The sequence below is a fragment of the Paroedura picta genome, chromosome 5 (genome assembly GCF_049243985.1).
Source record: "Paroedura picta isolate Pp20150507F chromosome 5, Ppicta_v3.0, whole genome shotgun sequence".
NCBI lineage: Eukaryota > Metazoa > Chordata > Lepidosauria > Squamata > Gekkonidae > Paroedura > Paroedura picta.
The window spans coordinates 76,540,619-76,557,377 of NC_135373.1; the positions used below are offsets into that span (position 1 = coordinate 76,540,619).

At 44.2% G+C, this 16,759-nt stretch overlaps 1 protein-coding gene across 5 annotated transcripts in view; it reads right to left on the bottom strand.

The window, feature by feature from the left end:
• The window catches only part of ADAMTS20 (ADAM metallopeptidase with thrombospondin type 1 motif 20), a 96,613-nt gene extending 82,509 nt beyond the window's left edge, over positions 1-14,104 (bottom strand). For 4 of the 5 annotated variants that reach the window (XM_077338601.1, XM_077338602.1, XM_077338600.1 and 1 more), the window contains exons 1-2: positions 13,693-14,104; positions 9,134-9,474 (exon numbers count right to left, since the gene is read on the bottom strand). In XM_077338601.1, the coding sequence (XP_077194716.1) occupies positions 9,134-9,474; positions 13,693-13,783 (432 nt within the window). In that variant the 5' untranslated portion in view covers positions 13,784-14,104. Of the gene's footprint in view, positions 1-4,187; positions 4,292-9,133; positions 9,475-13,692 lie in introns of those variants that run through there. The other variant, XM_077338603.1, reaches the window with a different exon arrangement.
• Positions 14,105-16,759: the final 2,655 nt, after the last annotated feature.

Here is a 16,759-nt window from a genome sequence, read left to right on the forward strand (position 1 = left end):
CCTGCAACCTGTGGCCTTTTGACCTTGCCAAGCAGTCAATATTATTTGTCAACCTCTCATTGGCCAGTCCTAATTCATTTCCCCCTAGAACAGTAATAGCTACCCTTTCATCAGTTAGAGATGAGCCAACCCGAATCAGATACATCATCTGCTGCCAACTTTCCCCCAAGATTTAGTGAAAAAACTGCTTTTGATTTTAAGTGGCTGCAGGCCTGATTCCTGCTCAGGAAAAGTTGAGGCTATCTCTTTTGTAGAGGTCCTGCTTGTTCCAAAATACATTTCAGTACCTAACTAACTTAACCAATATCTAATTCATACATTGAGACTTCTAATTTGTGGCTGCCTAGCTGGGCCTGTGCAAGGAACAGGCAGCATTTCTGAAAAGGCTACCTTGGATATCCTGGCCTTAAACTCCTGCATAGCAGCCTACATTTTTCTTGTAGGACCACACTTCCCCACATCACTGGTGTACCATGACTACTGGTTCTTCCCCAGTACTGTCTACCAGCCTATCTAGACCACAAGTAATGTTTGTTCTTTTACACCAGGCAGGCAAGCCAACAGGCAGCCAGTACACAGGTTCACATCCCATCTATTTACAGATAAAATCACTATTTATTTTATTATATTTACTTCGAAAATGTATACACCACCCTCCCTTGCAGCTCAGGGTGGTTTACAGAGAACATGAATTGCATAATGGAATACATGTTCAATAACTGCATCAATAACAATGCAATGGTATCAACAAAAATTGTAACATAACATAGGCAATAGAATGTTTGACCATAGTAGCATGCCCCGTAGAGTGAGCATATCTGGATGGGAGGGGGTTCTGGGATCCCAATAAATGTTGTTATTGACCTCCACCAAATTCCATTTTTCAGGCCCTACAGAACTGTGGTAGCTCCATGTGGTAGCTACCAAGAGCCCTCCCCCCCTTCCCTTTCCAGGTATGGCTTCTGGGTGCAAAAGGATATGTATTCACCAATTAAAGATAGCCCCCAACCCCCTGCTGGCATTCTACCCTCATACTTTCCTTTTAATTATTTTTAATCCCCTTTTAAAATAAAACTTCCTATTTACATACATTTGTTTGTGGAAACTGTGCTTACCCTTTTAGGTATATGAAGAGAATAGTGCACTGGCTTTCTCACTCCTCTACTAAATTCACCTGTTTATTCCCTCATTTCCAACACTTTGTCACTAGAACCCTAAGTGAATAGCATGGGCTAAAACTTTACCCAATCACACTGAATAGGGGCAATAGGTCTTGCTGATAGGGAGTTTCTCAGATGTCTCAGACTGCCCTTTACTTCAAATTATAATTTCAGATGTTAATTTAGTCCTTCTAGATTTGGATTGAAGGAAATTCTAGTGGAATAGCCTCAGCGTTTACTAAGGAATATAACTGCTTGTTTTCTGGGAGGGAGGGTGGACTTCTTTAAAGAATGTGAGGAGGCAACCAATCAACTCTCAACGGTGGTTTTGAGGCCTCAAAAGATCCCTTGAGTAAAGGTAAAGGTATCCCCTGTGCAAGCACCGGGTCATGTCTGACCCTTGGGGTGACGCCCTCCAGAGTTTTCATGGAAGACTCAATACGGGGTGGTTTGCCAGTGCCTTCCCCAGTCATTACCGTTTACCCCCCAGCAAGCTGGGTACTCATTTTACCGACCTCGGAAGGATGGAAGGCTGAGTCAACCTTGAGCCGGCTGCTGGGATCGAACTCCCAGCCTCATGGGCAAAGCTTTCAGACGGCTGCCTTACCACTCTGCGCCACAAGAGGCTCTCATCCCTTGAGTACAGAAATTTAATTTAAAAAAAAGAATTATTCATTGCTATGCGTTAACAGCACTACATTGACACATTGAATTGGACTTACTATAGGGATTCAGTTTTTCCTGTCATTTTGGCGCCTGCTGTTCGAGCGACAGCCAATCCACGTCCTACAAACATCCCATTGTGACCTCTGTAAACCCACCAAGCAGCACACCTTTCTACCACTTCCCCTCTATCTTTGCGAAAGGACAGCATTTCACAATGGAGAATATATTGATGGCAATGCTGGCTCGGGCAGCAGCTCACCAGCCCGTCAATCACCGGAGGCAACCAATCAACTCTCAGCAGTGGTTTGGGAGCCTCAAAAGGATAGCGCCATTTTAAAATCAAATTACTCAGAGCAGGAAATGGAGAGGGGAGGGCGGATGCAAGGGCAGGATAACGCTGGCGAGACTGTCGTGTGTCTCCCCCTACATATGGGGATGCCCCTGGATGCTCCCTACTGGAAGCATGCTAGGAGGTGGTGAATCATGTTTTGCTGATTTCCTCATCATGAGGCAAATCGAGCTAAAACTTGCACCACACCCACGACTGCACCACTTGCACCACACCCACATCACGTAGGAGGCAGCTTTAAAGCCACCAGCAATCGGAGGCTATCACTGGGCGGATTCCTCATGCAGAAACAGCCTTAGATTAAACATCTTTATACGGTATATATATTTTTAAATGCCACTTACTTCTCCTCACACATCTGCTAAACTCACCTGTTTATTCCCTTCAACACTGGAACAGGGCCAGCTACCTTGCAGAACTGAGAGAGTGTGAGCAGACCAAGGTTACCAGGAACTTGAACACATGAAGCTGCCTTAAACTGAATCAGAACCTTGGTCCATCTAAAACTGTTTATGCACTGGAGGTTTCATGCTGGGCTGCAGGCTGGAGTTTTAGTCATAGAAGGTTGCCCCGCCTCTTCCTGTACCCACACAAGGGAGCATTTGGCCTGGTGCACCTCATCCACCCCCGATTTGTGCTCCTGCACGGGACCTGGGGCAGTGAAGTTCCCAGTGTGTAAACTGTCTAAGTCAGTATTGTCTACTCAAACCAGAAGTGGCTCTCCAAGATCGAAGGCTGAGGTCTTTCACATCACCTCATCCCTGATCCTTTTAACTAGAGATGCTGTGGATTGAACCTACGGCTTTCTGAATATCAAGCAGGTACTCTACCACTGAGCCACAGTCCGTTTATGGCCCAGCCCAGGGATCTGAGGGAAGAAACAAAATCACCTTCTTATACTCTGCTTTTGAAATGGCATATGAGAGACTTTTGAACACAATGTTTCTTTGGGGCAAGAAGGTCAGGTGAAATCAGGTGTAGGATGTATGAGGTGAATAGATAATAAAACTGAGGTAAATTTGTATTCACACAAACACAAGATAACTTCTTGCCAACAATAAGTACTTGTGCCATACAACAAAATGTTGAGAAGAGAGGCTTTTAGTTTCTGCTTAAGCATTCAAACATAGGTTTCTGGGTTTCATTGACACAAATATTAATGTGCAAGAACATACAACCAAGTTCCTGAAATCATTCTTGCACTCTTCTTTTCTAAAAGCTATTACCCTTCTTACGTGGGCAGGAATCACTTCTCTTTACTAGAAGTTATTTCCCTTTTTTGGTTTGAAATAGGATCCTCCTTGATACACACACTGACCGTCTATGCACTGGAGGTTTCATGCTGGGTTGCAGGCTGGAGTTTTAGCCATGCCAGGTTGCCCCACCTCTTCCTGCACCCGCACAGGGGAGCATTTGGCCCAGTGCACCTCATCCAGCCCCAATTTGTGCTCCTGCACAGGAGCTGGGGCACTGAAGTTCCCAGCGTGTAAACGGTCACTCTCTTAGCTTCCTTTCCAGTTCAGAGTCAGTGCTTAACTGACCCTTCTTCAATTGTCAGTTCTTAACTGTCATTCCTTAACTGACTCTCTCAACAGAATTTTGTTCTGTCAAAAGTTCTATCGCTCAAAAGTTCTCAGGCTCTATTAGGCATTGACCGTTGATGGCCTGTCAAACATGCCATGAACATTCTTTCTCCACGGCCATCTGGGTCTCACATGTTTATCTATTATAGATTTATGTGCAAGCACTTCTGATGGAAGCTGTGTCATTCTGTACAGGATCCCAGGGGACCAAATGGATTTTTTAATAATCATTGTAGCAGTAATAATGTTGTCCTAGCATCTTGTATTCTGTAATACAATGAGTCCTTCTGCAGGTATAAACCTTCCTTAAACTTCAGAGTGAATAATGAGGACACTAATGAGATTACAGCTGACTGTATAGATGCATTCATCCTGCATTTCTTAACAGTCTTGTGTATCAACTCAATTAAATAACAATGAATGTTTTACCTCTTTGTTTTCTGTCTGGTCTATGTATGAGAGGCCATTTTGATCCATGTGCAGTCAGTGAAATCCTCGTAGATCTGGTTGCCCATTTTTGTAGGGAGCTAAAACTGACCAATGAAGTGAAAGTAAGAGAAAAATACAGAACTTAGAAAAATGTTAGTTTGCACCTCTAGAGTTATCTCTGTATTATATCTGCCTGTAAATGATCAGACATACTAAAAAATAGTCTGCATCACAGGTTTAAAAGTATTTCAAATGAAACCATATTTTTAATTCACTTATGTTCAAATTGTACTCTTATGACCACTTCAAATATAACAAAACTTTCTAGAAAAACACTTCCACCTAAGAAATTATATGTTTCCTGGATACAGGTTATCACACATGGCTATCTGAGCAAGATCTTATTTCAATGGAAGCGCTTTCCATACAGAGATTCTGTTACATTCACAGCAGCTATTAATATACACAGCATGGGCCTTTTTAGGGGCAATCAAGCTGCAGTCAGAGTAGCAAACATTTATTCAAATGTAACATAAGCACCAGTAACATCCAAATGCAAGATTGCAGCCATAGTACCTAAGTGTTCAAGTTATACAGTTCTCCACGCATATATTTTCTGAAGACTGAACTTATGCAGCACTTTGAAAGTATATTATATTCAAGTAACCAATAGTCCTCTAGATACATTTCTGATTATTTGCAGGCAGAACATGTATTCAGAGAATGTTTTAAATTTTAATTGACAATTTTCCTAAAGATTTTTCTAAGTTCTTTTTTATTTTCCTTTGACATTTCCTGCATTGATCCATTGAAGTTACTCATAAATATGTGAAACTGGATGACATAATTGTCATCACAGGGCTCAAAAATGCTGCTCATATTTAATTGCCTTTTGATTTATATGAAGCAGTAATGGAAATAACTGATTTGCAGTGAAAGAAAAAAGTTCCTGTAGGTTTAGGAGGGTTTTTTTTTTAAATCCTAATCTATAATTATTGATAACTAGCTTTATATGCAAGGTGTTTCTCTACTCTTCACAATGAGTAAACACGGTAATAATGCCCAGGAGATGTAAGATGTGTATTCTCAGAGAGCTTGGGCTATGGTGCTATATCACTACAACTGCATCTGCGGAAGTTGATGAGTAAAAGGGCTCACAAGTGGGAACTGGCTCTGAATGTGGTACTGAGGTTGTGGTATTGGGTATCTATTATATCTTAAAGCCCAGGCCAGTGTGTGAAGATGAGGGTGGATGATGATCCTTTAGTTTTAAGGTTCAGGGAACAAAGATAGCATGCCTCCCTCCACTCAACTTGTTCTGGCCCCTTTAGCTACCCACAGTTTAAAGTCTGGCTGGCCAAGGAATACAGCTCTGTGTACTAGTCTCTCTGTAACCAGGATTTTGTGTGAACGGACATAACTCTGTGAAAGCTTGAGGGCTCACTGTGGAACAGCAACAAAAGTGAGAGCTTCACAGATTTGGCAATACCACCCTCTAACTTCCTCACTTTCTCCACATAGAAAACAGTTAAGTTTACAACTAGATAACAGAAAGCCACTGTACAGCAGAATCAGGTTTATTAACATTTTGCCACTTCACTAGCAGAAATGCATGAAATGATAAAATACAAAACTGTTAACAGATGAAGTCAGCAGGAACAGCAACTATATCTTAAAAGGAAGACAATCAGTTTGGTGTAGTGGTTAGGAATGCAGACTTCTAATCTGGCATGCCGGGTTCGATTCTGCGCTCCCCCACATGCAACCAGCTGGGTGACCTTGGGCTTGCCATGGCACTGATAAAACTGTTCTGACTGAGCAGGAATATCAGGGCTTCCTCAGCCTCACCCACCTCACAGGGTGTCTGTTGTGGGGAGAGGAAAGGGAAGGCGACTGGAAGCCACTTTGAGCCACCTTCGGGTAGAGAAAAGCAGCATATAAGAACCAACTCTTCTTCTATTTCCAGGTCTACAATTCGGTTTCTATATACTCAAGAATGAAGCAATTCAAATGCAAACAAACCAAAATTGTAAACCACAACTTCTCAGAAGTTCTTCATGTACAGTAAGATATCAAATATTAATCCCAACATATTTTGAGTAAGAAATGCTACTCATCAGGGGAAGATAAACATTTAAAATATGTCAACAGTAATTATACACTTTAAATATAAATACAATTAATTTAATATTAACTGGGATAAAAAGTAATTAATTTCAATAATAATTAGCCATACTTTTATAAGAGTCCTAAAATACCAAGAAAATATGCAAAAATTATTTTTGAAAATCCACCATTAAAAAAAAAAAAGATTACATAGGGTGACAGCTGGCTGTCCATGCATTCTTCTCACAAAAGTCTGTGAGCCAGCCTGGTATAGTAGTTAAGATGGCCTCTAATCTGGAGAACCAGGTTTGCTTCCCCACTCTCCCACATGCAGCCAGGTGGATGACCTTGGGCCACTCATATTTCTCAGAACTCTCTCAGCCTCACTTACTTCATGAGGTGTCTGTTGTGGAGAGAGGAAGGGTTAGCAATTGTTAGCCACTCTGAGACACTGCAATTGAGCCAAGTAAGGTGGGGAGTTCCCTATGAAGGGCTATAAATGAGAGAAAATGCAGAACTCAGCTTCAATATTTTGATAGCAGAGCTTAGCTCTGTTCATTTGCCTATACTGGCTGTAGGTGGAGAATCCACATGGACACTCCACCCAGAGGCCGTCCTTTGCCTCCTCCACCAGATTAAGGGAAGCTTTTCCTTGAAGTGGCTCAAAGGATAAAATCCCTACAGATACACCATTTCTGCTCACGAGCATGATGTTGTATGGAAACTCACATTAAAATGAGAAATATGCTTTTCTCCATTTGAGGAAACAAAGCCATGTGGAACTATCCATTTCAAACACAGCTAATATGAATTCTTACAAGCAAAACAACACACAAGCAAATAGTACAATATTCAAATACTTTTACTCAAGTTAAATCAATGGGACTCATGACCAACTGAAATCCATCATCTATGTTTGCTTATATATACATTTGCTGACTTTAGTGGAATTTAGATGACTACTGTAGTTACCTAGTCTATACATATACCAGAAGTGTAGAACAATAAAATAACAAAATAGGTGAATATCCTATTCTATATAAGCTTCCAAAAAAACCCAAGATTTAGAGACATCAGTATTCTTTATATCAACACAGAAAACACTTCTTTCCACAAAAATCAGAACAAGATTCTGCTGATGCAATAAAAACAACAACTGGGCATAAACACATAGTTGAATTGTAATTTCTAATCAGGTTGAAATTCAAAAGACCTGAGCTGTTCCTGCATTATCATAAATTTAATGTGGCAAAAACATAATCCAGATTGTTCATACCGTTCCTAGTCTGCAAACTCAGGAATACAGTTCACTGCATCTTGGCTAGTTGCCTATAGAAAATACTCAGATATAACTGCCATGAGTCCACACCTTGGACAACTGATGATGCCACAATTTGGGAAATGTGCATTCAGTTTCTAATTTTGCCACAAATGTGTGCAAGCCAGTTTCCGCTTCAGTTCCCCATCCATATCTTTAATCCTCTCCGCAGGATTAAATAAAGGAGTAAGGGCTGTTGGGGAGGAGTTAGGGCGGGCCCTGTCTGAGATAAAAACTCAGAAGGGCAAATCAGGAGCCGCGAAGCAGCTCCTGATTCACCCTTCCGAGTGTCACTCAGGGACCAAGCGGCTCCCCATTGACCGCTTTGCGCGGCTCCCCATTGGCCGCTTAGCCCAGCCTCGCCGCTCACTCTGAGAAGACCTCCGAGCCGGATAGTCCTCTCCCAGACTTCTCCTCCCTGGTGGGAAAGGAGCAGGGACCCTGCTCCTGCTCCTTCCTGCCCACCCCCCCTACTAGCCTCCAAAAAACCGGTGCCGCATCGAGCTCACCCTTCACCCCCACCCTTCGCCGGACGTTGCCGCTGCTGCCCGCAGCTTGGCTGTCACCGCCGTCCTTTGCCGCACCTCGCAGATGCCGGCCGGATCCTGCCTGTCGCCGCCGCCCTTCGCAGCCACTGCCCGCACCTGCTCCCCAGTACGTCCCCCGCCAACTCCATGCCTCGCCCATTCCTGCCCGCCTCCCCGCCTCGCCGCAGACCTTCTGCCAGCAACGAGGACAGCCTCGCCACCTCCCTGCCGCGCCGAGGCTGCTCCGAGCCCTGCCACAAGACGTCCTTCCCTGGTGAGTGGGTCGTCGCTGCCCTTCTTCCGCCCCCGGACACAGCCTGGCCGCCTCTCTGATGCAGCCAGCCTGTTCCCGCTGCCGCCAGAGCACCCCTGCTCACCCCTGACTTCCTGCGCCACCCCAGCCCCTGGGAAGCCTTCGCTCTGTGAAGGCTTCCCTGGAGACCGGGGGCCTAGCACCCATTTTATGCCTCCATAAAATGGGCTTTTTTTCTAGTATTGGGTAATTTAGACCGCAGTCCTAAACAGATCAAACCAACATTTATTTATTTTTATTTATTTATTCATATTTATATATCGCCCTCCCCAAAGGCTCAGAGTGGTTTACATATAACTGAAACTATATATAGAGCATCCTATGAAGGTTTATTTAATAGAGCTTACTTCCAAGAAAGTATTCTTAGGATTTCACTGATAGTGTTCATGATTTGCCTGGCAGCTGTGGTGGGCAGCAATTGTCATAACTGAACAAGAATAGCTATAAAGTTTAAACTCCTAAATCGTAATAGAACCAAAACATAGGTAGAAGTTACACAAATGCCACATGCCTCAAATAAATAACTTCACCAGGGCTAGTACCACCTATGCTGAAAAGCAGCGACATTTGTCTCTCTCAGCAATTAGCAATGCAGAAAGGTTCCGGCTCAGCCATCAGCTCTCAATAGCCATTCTTCAGGCAAAGGGGAATGCATTAGGAGAAACAGTAAATGAGTGCTTACCAGGCCACCACAGATGCTGAAGACGGCTGTGTGTGTTTTCTTTGCATCAACGTGTCCACGGTAGAAGCAGTGATGTAAATCAGAGGGAAGGTGACTTTCTGTGGCCCCCAGGTGTACCTCTGTGTAGTGAGGAGCAATGAAGCTGGTATCAGCACTCAGATTCAGCTGGAAATCCTGCCCATAGGCTCTGAACTGATAGTGGGCCCTGAAAGGCATGGACTCAGCTAACGTACTCCTTTTCCTCCTTTTGAAATGGTTCGTGTGAGGGAAAACCTCTCCAAATTCATTCACTCGCATGGGTGTTACTATTTCATATGACGACAGATGTTTCATCAAAATCCCTACAACAGAACATAAAGACAGATATTTTAAATGGTAGAAACAACGTATTGAAGCATTTCTCAATTGTTTCCTTACAATCTGCCAAAGGAAATCAGGTGAAGAGGATAAGCTTATACCCAATCTGATGTTTTTTTTTTATAAGGCCTACATATAAACCCTGTATGTTGCTGCCAGTGTACCTGAACCTATAGGTCAGGCTATTTCAACAGGTTTTTGTAAAACCTTCAGGTCTCAAACAGCCCTGGAAGGGTTTCACCAACTGGGTAGGAATTAATTGATTTTAATATATATTAAATGTTTAAAAAATAATCGGTGATATGACCATATATGGTCATGTTAACCCCCTCCAAAAATGGCCATTGATGGGCCTGGATGGAGTAGGAAGGGGAGTTCTGGCCACATGAATCCATGCTGGCTGAGAAACATCACATGTGGCAGCAACTAGAGTCCAGAGAGGTAAATACTCTCATTTTAACTTAACTGCCAGGGGGAGGAAACAGTGTGGATGGACCTGCTCCAACCCTGTTTCTGGCATAGGAGGGGCAGTGGAGTGGCATTTGAGGGTCCCTTTGATTTAAAAGACCAAACTGGTAGACAGCCCAGAGTGCAGATATGGTTCTGTTCCCAAATCATCTGAAAATATTTCTCTGCTGCTACTTCCTGTGCTGCACGAGTGGCCTGGTAATGTCACATCCGGTGGGAATGTCTGGGTGATGCCACTTCTGGTGACACATGACTTCTGGGGGCATGGAAGGAAGGTATGGTCTGCTGACATCACTTCCAGGTGTTCTTGAAGCCTGAAGATTGGTTTAGGGGGTTCTCAACGTTTAAAAAGTTGATAAAGGCTGCTGTAGATGGCAGGGCCTGAAGTATAAGCCTGGGCCTAACCTCGCCTTTTGACATCATACACTCCTTTGCAGCCAGACAAAGACAGAGCAGGCTCACGTGAGGAAGCCTGTTCCTTAGGAGAGGCTGCCCCTTGAAAGCCACAGCAGGAGCAGCTGCAATGAGGAACACCTGCTTCATCATGGCAAGGAAGAATGACAGCTGGGAGAGAAACATGGATATGATCAAAATCTAATTGACTTCTTGTGGGGCGGGGAATCCTTGTAAATATAATCAATCAATGAATTAATTGATTTTAATTTTTCTATTCTGCCCTTCCAATGAGGCTTAGGGTAGATACCATCAATTCATAAAATATAATAGTTTTAAAGTCACATTTTACATAAAACAATTTAGACTCTAACCCATTTGCCTAGTTAAATATTCGAAGAGTATTCCTTTCCTGTTCTGATAGATTTCTTCAAAGGATGTCAACTGATGATGTTGTAGGAAATATATTCCTGGCCTCAAACATAGACCTGACACCAGGCCTCTTTGGGGCTAGGGACCCTGAGCAGATTTTGACCCATTGACTATAATGCTCTTTGGGGACATAATGGGAGAGTTAGTCTCAGATAAACTGGTTCCAGATCTTTTAGGGATTTGAAATTCAATACTAAAACCTTAAATCTAATCTGGTTTCCAGTCTAATCCAGTGCCATCTGTGCCCTCCACCAGATCTCTGCAAAGACCTACACCACTGCATTTCAGACCAGCTGGCGTCTCAAGGGAAGCCCTGTGTAGGGTGAGTTGCAGAAGTCCAGCCTAGGGGTGACAGTTTCATGGATTACCCTGGATAGGTCAAGTTGCTGTGCTAGTTGTTGTGCCTAGTGTAGATGGAAGAATGTCAGGTGAGCAACATTCACTATCTGGGCCTCCACTGACAAGGAGCTAGGCCCCATCAAGAGCCAGGATCCTCACCACCTGCCTCTTGGCATACCGGCCCAGCCAGAGGACCCCCATATTTGTTGAATTTAACTTCAGCTAACTTCACTTGAGCCAGCCTATCACAGCCTCCAAGCAACTGGCTAGATTGTCTGGAGGTGATGAAGGGTGGCTGTCCATTAACAGAAATAACTAGGTGTCATCTGCATATTTTTGGCAACCCCACCCGAAATTGCAGATCAGCTGGGAAATGAGGTACATGTAGATATTAAATAGCATCAGGGAGAATACTGCTCCCTGAGGGACCCTGCAGATTAAAGCCTGCCCTAAGAAGTCAGCTCCTCATTTGGCCCAGCAGGATCTTGCATTAAGGAATAAAAGGTAGTTATTCCAGCAGGATAGGAGGGAAATGTCTTGGGGGAGGAATAACCACAAAGCGCTTGTAATTCCCCCATTCTGAGGCCTAGCTGAGCACTCTCTGCTTCACAGTCGGTTTATAGGTAGGAGAAGCAACCAGAGAAAAACCTTCACCCCCATATTTGAGGTAGTGGGGATCCAGTGGTGCCTCATATAGACCAGTGGTCCCCAACCCGCAGGCCGCGGCCCGGTGCCGGGCCGCGAAGGCCTTGGCGCCAGGCCGCGGCTCCTTCTTCCGTCCCCCCCCAAAGTGAGAAGCTCGCCAGGCCGCGAGCAAATCGGCCGCCAAAGCGGTCGATTAGCTCGCAGCCCGGCAAGCTTCTTGTTTCGGAAGGGGGGAAGAGAAGCTTGCAGAGCCGCAAGCTAATTGACCGCTATGGTGACCGATTTGCTGGCGGCCCGGAGGGGCCGGGAGGGGGAGCCACGGCCGCCAGCATGGCGGCGACGCAAATGCGCATGTGCGGACTGCCGCACGTGCGCGGGCCCCTGGGCCGCCCTCTCCCCCCACTCTGGAGCAGAGGTCCGCAGCAGCCAAAAGGTTGTGGACTGCTGATATAGACTATTACCTTATATTTTAATAGCTGTCTGTGGCCCTCATCTGTGGATATCTAAGTCTGGGTCATACAGAGACTAAACAAATCTTTCTGCACACCCAGAGAAACTCCCCAGGTATGCAGAAAAACCTGATTTTTAAAAAAATACATGGGGGGGTTAAATCCCCCCCAAAGTAAAACGGCCATCACTGGATCAAGGTCCACTGCCACTGACAGCACTGGTGTAGAGAACATACTTTCCTGTGGCAGTTAGTAGCACTGGTGCTGGGCCTTGTGGTAGCTGTGCAACCCAGAATCAGTGCTGGGCCTATCAGCAGCCACACTGGACATGCTTCCTGTAAGTCCTCATGGATTCCCCTTTGTAAATATATATATTTTAGCAAAATTGAATATGTGTGGTCTAATAAACTCGATAACCTGCAATAAGGACACAGTGAAATCTCTCACTCAATCTGCACTGTATTAGAATATTGAAATGGATGCTATTGTTCTGGGGAAAATGTTCTTAGCTATTCAGAGCTGTTTGACTGTTCATTGCACCATGTACCAAATTTTCTTATGACATCTGGGAGAGTCCCCACCACTACCACAACTGAGCTATTAAGATTCTTGTTACTGCTAACATTGCTAGAATCAATATTCTATATTTGTTATATACTGATGGAGTCTGTATCCCTAAAAGAACCAAAGGTGAGTTTTTGTTGATCTGTTTACCTCAAATGTCACTCATATATTTAAATAGTTTATCTTAATTCACTTAGATTACTGAATGTCCACCATATACAGAAGAAGGTGCCAATATTTGCATCTCCAGCACTTACTACTTGAGAAGGGGTATTAATTATTGCTACTCATTCCAGGCAACTAAAAAATTCAAAGCGTGCACATCCCATTTAAAATATTTACCATGTACAGGTGACATATAAAAAAATCATTTGAAGTTTTTTGTTGGTTTGTTTTATGCTCCCTTATGACATTTCCAACACCAATGGGTGTATTTGTCCACTTTATAGATATTTTCCATCTTAAAACACAAGCAGGAAAAAGTTACTTCTCTAAGTGCAACCACTATGGAAAAGGATAGCGTTCTTGTAAGATAAAGTTTGAGTCCAGGGGCATGGCACTTTTAAGACCAGCGAAGTTTTGTTCAAGGTATAGGTTTGCGTGAGCAAGCAACCCAATCCGCTGTGAAGAAAAATGGCTTACGGGGGAGGTGTGGACGCGCGATTGTGGCGCCCCGAAAGCTCTGGGAGAGACGACCCGAGCGCCAAGCAGCGCCTTTTTCTCCGCACGTGCAAGCCTCTCCCCCTCCCCATCGCGCACGCGCGCTGGCCACCGCGTTCCTCGAAAGCCGCGCTGATCCTACGCGGCCGCAAATTGCAGCCCCCGAGAAGCGCGGGGTGGCGTTGAGGGGTCCGGTGCGCTTCCCTCTCGCCCGCTGCAGCCGCGGTTGTGCAGCCGCTGCCTTTTCTTTACCTTGCTTGGGATGTAGCTGGAGTTCCCACGTCCTCGCGAAGAGAATGGAGAGGAAGGACAGCACCCGCGCCAACAACTCGAGACTCCGCATGGCTCCCGTGCCTCCCTTTGCCGGGAAGCCTGCGCCGTTTCCTCCGCCGCTGCCGTGTCCTTCGCCTTCAGCAACGCTGCCTCAGCGGCTGGGCCGACCGCGGAGAGCGCGGCTCATTCATGTCCCCGGCGCCCGCCCTGTCCTCTTCTCCCTGCCCTCGCACCGCAAAGCTGTCCGCCCTGCGCTCGGTGCGTGCCGCTTCCCACCGAGAAGCATTCGCACCTTCCCGCGTTGCTCTCCCTCCCGCGCCGCACAAGGAGGAGAGGTGCCGGCTTCGCTCTGACTCTCCGGCCACCCCGGGACGCCCGACATCAAAGCCTCTGCCCGCCCCCTTGAGGCAGGGACCTCACCCGTGATTGGCGGAGTCTCACGCTACCTTCGCTCGCTCGCACGGACAGAGGCACGCGCGCCGGGCGGCGGCTTCTTGCGAGGGTCTAACCGGGGGAGAGGAGGGGAGGGGAGGGGAAGAACCCGGACATTTCCTATCACCGTTATGTCCCCCCCCCCCATTTCAGTGAGGCCAGACACAGGACACAAAGGCAAGGTAACACCGCTCGTTAAAATACCCCAAAAATGTTAACTTAAAAAAAAAAGAAAACCCTCAGTTGCTGAAATGCCCCTTTCCCATTGAGCGCCCCCCCCCCCCAAACCCCATCATATGTCAAGCACTCAACTAAGATTGAGGTGGGTAGCCCTTTTGGTCTGAAGCAGCAGAACAAAGTTTGAGTCCAGTGGCACCTTTAAGACCAACAACGTTTTATTCAGGGTATAAACTTTCCTGTGCATGCAGGCTTCTTATAAAATTAAATGGAAATTACCAGTTCATATACATAGATAGAGGATGAGCAGTAAATTAGCATACATCATAATGAAGATGTTCAATAAATGCAAGGACTGAACAGGAATAACTAACATCTTATATGGTTACCATTTGTTTGGGTTTAATTCCAGGGGGAAGCATAGTGAATTGAATATTAATGGACAGATTAAGGATACATCCACCCATCAGTCTCCAATTTTGACATTTATTATCTTCACTATATTTTCCCCTGGAATTAAACCCAAACTAAATGGAACTATGTGAAGTAAGCTTGTTATTCCTGTTTGGTCCTTGAATCTGTAAAACATCTTAATTATGCCGTGTGCTAATTTACTGCTCACTCTGTCTATGTTTGGACTGGTAACTTACACATCAATATATCTGAAGAAGTATGTGTACACACTAAAGCTTAAATAAAACTTTTTTTAAAGCTTGAATAAAACTTTGTTGGTCTTAAAGGTGCTCTTGGACTTTATTCTCAAATAAGTTTTTCCAGAAGACAGCATCTTTGGTGGGACTACTGTACAAATAAGATAAATGTCCTACATATTGTATATGGCTGCATCTCCCCTACCAGTCTGTAGCACAGAAAATGCATCATCTCCATTGTTTGCTCAAAGTCCACATGGGACACATTTCAAGAAATGGGCTGTAATCTACAAAAGATTATATTGGAACCAAATTTAGATTCAAATGGGGAGCCATGTTGTTCTGAAGTAGCACAACGAAATCAGATGTTGTGGAACCAAACTTGTGAGGTTTTAAGGTGGCACAAGTTACTGCAATTTTATTTTTGTATATATCACCTTTTTACTGTGGTGTTTGCCACCTTTCTTACCCACTTTTTGTATTACATGGCATTTTTCATATTCTGTTATATATGATAGATGGCATGCCTTCATTTGTTTGCACTGTTGATCAATTCTCTAATCTGTCTTAATGCATTGTAAATTGAAGGTTTTTGCTGTCAGATTAACACTCAGCAAGAAAGGTAGGCTACAAATGAAGAAAATAATAAACAAGACTCCTGTTTATTATTGGACATCCTAGCAAGGCAGTTGTTTCAGGATCTGTCATGCTGTCCACACACAAAAAAGTTGAGCATATGACCTGGCAGCTTTATTTAAAGGCTTACATACTTTTGAGGCAATCTTTTAAATATACAGGAGGCAGAAGGAATAAGCCCTAAATCCTTCTGTTTTAAGGGAAGTTACTGCCAAGTAACAATGTATAAAACTGAATCTTTAATTCTGAGAGGAGATTGGGGGAATCAGTCATATATGATTATGATGCCATTCCTTGGACTAAGTCTGGCTTCCTCTCTCTTCCAACAAATACACTGATGCTGAACTAAGTCCATCTTTACAGAATAGCATTGCTGCCTGAATTCTATTTGTTGTTACATTTATCTAGCGTTGGCTCTGTTCACACATGGATGTCTCTCACTCTGCTGTAACATTAGATCATGTCCAGTATTGGCCTAAGAATTATGCCCTTCTAAATCACTCGAAGTGAATGGCCTTAGAAGAATGTAACTCTGCATAGGATGGCACTGGTCTTTGTTCTCCCATTGGTGGTAAGAGAGAGGGCTCACAAATCAGTCCTCTGTAGCTGATTCTACTGAGGAATAATAGAAAATAGTAGGAAAACAGTAACAATAATAATATTAACAATAATAGAAAAACATATGGGACTGGGTTGTCACTGTAAACTGGGCTGGTTTGATGAACCCAGTGAAGTTACGCCAAGTTGCACATCCTGAAAGTATGGCCTCTGGTGATGAAATAAATTCTGTTTCTTGAAACCGGCATGTGTATCATTGCTTTCCAACAAAGAGTGGCCTTTGTGAAATGACCCCAACAGCAGTAAAATGAATCTATCCATTTACACTGCAGAGAAGAAATGTATGGAATGATGTGTGGATGCCAGTTTCTTCAAAAGGCAAGATCTGTGCTTATTCATACTTTTTTTTTTCCTTTTCAGTTAAAATGACAGCAATTTTTAGACCTTTTCAATAGTGATGTATACTGAAATGAATTTCTTGGGGATTCCCACTTAAAATTCCCCTGCATCTTACAAAGACACCATTGTATCCTCCTTCTTATATCCATCACATTAGCTGCTTTGGAAAAAGCTCTCTGAATGAGAAAAACCAC